The following is a 1,889-nucleotide window of genomic DNA, read 5'->3' on the forward strand; positions in this document are numbered from 1 at the left end:
GAGTCCTCCAGTATGTAAGAAACACGAGCATTCTGGTTCCAGTCAGCGTCTCTGGCTTTCACTGTGAATATAGAGAGGCCTGGTGTGTTGTTTTCTACAATGTAGGCCTCATATGAGCTCCTCTCAAAGACAGGCGCGTTATCATTGACATCAGAGATCTGTAAGGTGAGAGTGACGCTGCTGGAGAGGGAGGGCACTCCCTCATCAGAGCACGTCACTGTTATATTAAACTCAGAGGCTCTCTCTCTGTCTAAATCGCTGTCTGTCACTAAACTATAGAAATTATTTGATGCCGATATGATAGACAAAGGGGTATTATCGTTGATAAAACAGTTAACTTTACCGTTTTCATTTGAATCTGGGTCTTGGACGTTCATCATTGCTACAACAGTACTCGGTTTAGAATGTTCAGATATCATGTTTGATTGTGACATTATATTAATTGTTGGTTTGTTGTCGTTCGTATCTACAACTTCAACTATGACTTTACACGAATCTGTAAGTCCACCGTCATCACTTGCACGTATGTTAATATGGTAATTCCGTGCATTTTCATAATCAATATTTCCAAACAATCTAATTTCACCGCTGTCTTCGTTTATCTGAAACAATGCATGAGCTTGATCTAAACTGTTTGTAATGGAATATTTTATTCTACCATTCGTTCCATAATCTGCATCTGAGGCAGTTACGCTGGTGACAATTGTCCCTTCTGGGGAGTTTTCAAAAACAGTAGCTGTGTAAGTAGACTGTGTAAAAACAGGAGCATTATCATTAGCATCTAATACGGTGATGAAAATTCTAATTGTTCCTGACATTTGCGGGTCTCCTCCATCAAAAGCTGTTAAAACTAAAGAAATTATCTCGTCCTTCTCTCTGTCGAGAGGCCTCTTTAAAACCATTTCAGCTTTTTCTGTTCCATCACCCTGACTGTCCCGTCTTAGTACAAAATTGTCAGTGGGTTTAAGATCGTATTTTTGAAGACCATTTTTACCGACATCAAAATCTATTGCTCTATCTAATACAAATTTTGCTCCAATTACGGCAGATTCGCTGATTTTAAAACTGACTTCGTTTTTCTCAAAGGTGGGAGGATTGTCATTTATATCGATTATCTCGACTGTGATACTGTAGAATTCCATGGGGTTTTCCAAAATTATCTGGAAATGCAAAGCACAAGGCGTACTCTGTCTGCAAATCGCTTCTCTGTCTATTCTGTCTTTGATAAGGAGGACTCCTCGTTCTTTATTCAGCTCGATGTATCCCGCACTGTCTCCTGTGTACACGCGAGCTTTACCTGATTTCAGTCGTTTGATATCTAAACCCAAATCCTGAGCAATATTACCGACTAAAGATCCACTCGGCATTTCCTCGGGGATGGAATAGCTGACTTGGCCGAGCACTGAGCTGAGGTGCAGGACCAAGAAAAACAACAGTACTTGCCGTCTCATTGTTCTACCCGACATTTTCCTCACGAAATAGAAAAAGACGAATGGTGTTCCACGATACCAGAATATTTTCGTCCCAATACATCTGATGAAAAGGGGAAAATAGTACAAGGTTTCACTCCATAATAGTCCACATCGGTGAAATAAAACCCTTATGCACGGTCTTCGTTTGAGTGTATGCCGAGGTTGTAACCCCGTGTCTGTCTTTCTCTCACTGATATCATCGTCATGGGGGAGGTTTCTGTTCAAATCCAGTGTAAAACATCAGCAGACTGGCCAACAGCGGCCCTAAGAGTACACAGCAATGAACTACAACAAAAGCCTGGCAGGGACAAAAAGAAAAAGAAACGCACTCTATTTGGGAACATAACATTTAAACCAGTCATACGCTTATAAAAAAAAATAATAATAAAAGAAAAGCAAAACTGGATTATAGGGAGT

The 1,889-nt window shown here is 40.3% G+C and overlaps 1 protein-coding gene across 1 annotated transcript; it reads right to left on the reverse strand.

The window, feature by feature from the left end:
* Positions 1-5: 5 nt before the first annotated feature.
* Positions 6-1,466, reverse strand: LOC121966409 (protocadherin gamma-B4-like; the record flags this gene model as incomplete). Its single annotated transcript, XM_042516506.1, has 1 exon — positions 6-1,466. A coding segment is annotated over exon 1 (1,461 nt), but the record flags the coding sequence as incomplete, so codon positions are not given.
* Positions 1,467-1,889: the final 423 nt, after the last annotated feature.

Source organism: Plectropomus leopardus, unplaced genomic scaffold, assembly GCF_008729295.1.
Source record: "Plectropomus leopardus isolate mb unplaced genomic scaffold, YSFRI_Pleo_2.0 unplaced_scaffold24423, whole genome shotgun sequence".
Taxonomy (NCBI): domain Eukaryota; kingdom Metazoa; phylum Chordata; class Actinopteri; order Perciformes; family Serranidae; genus Plectropomus; species Plectropomus leopardus.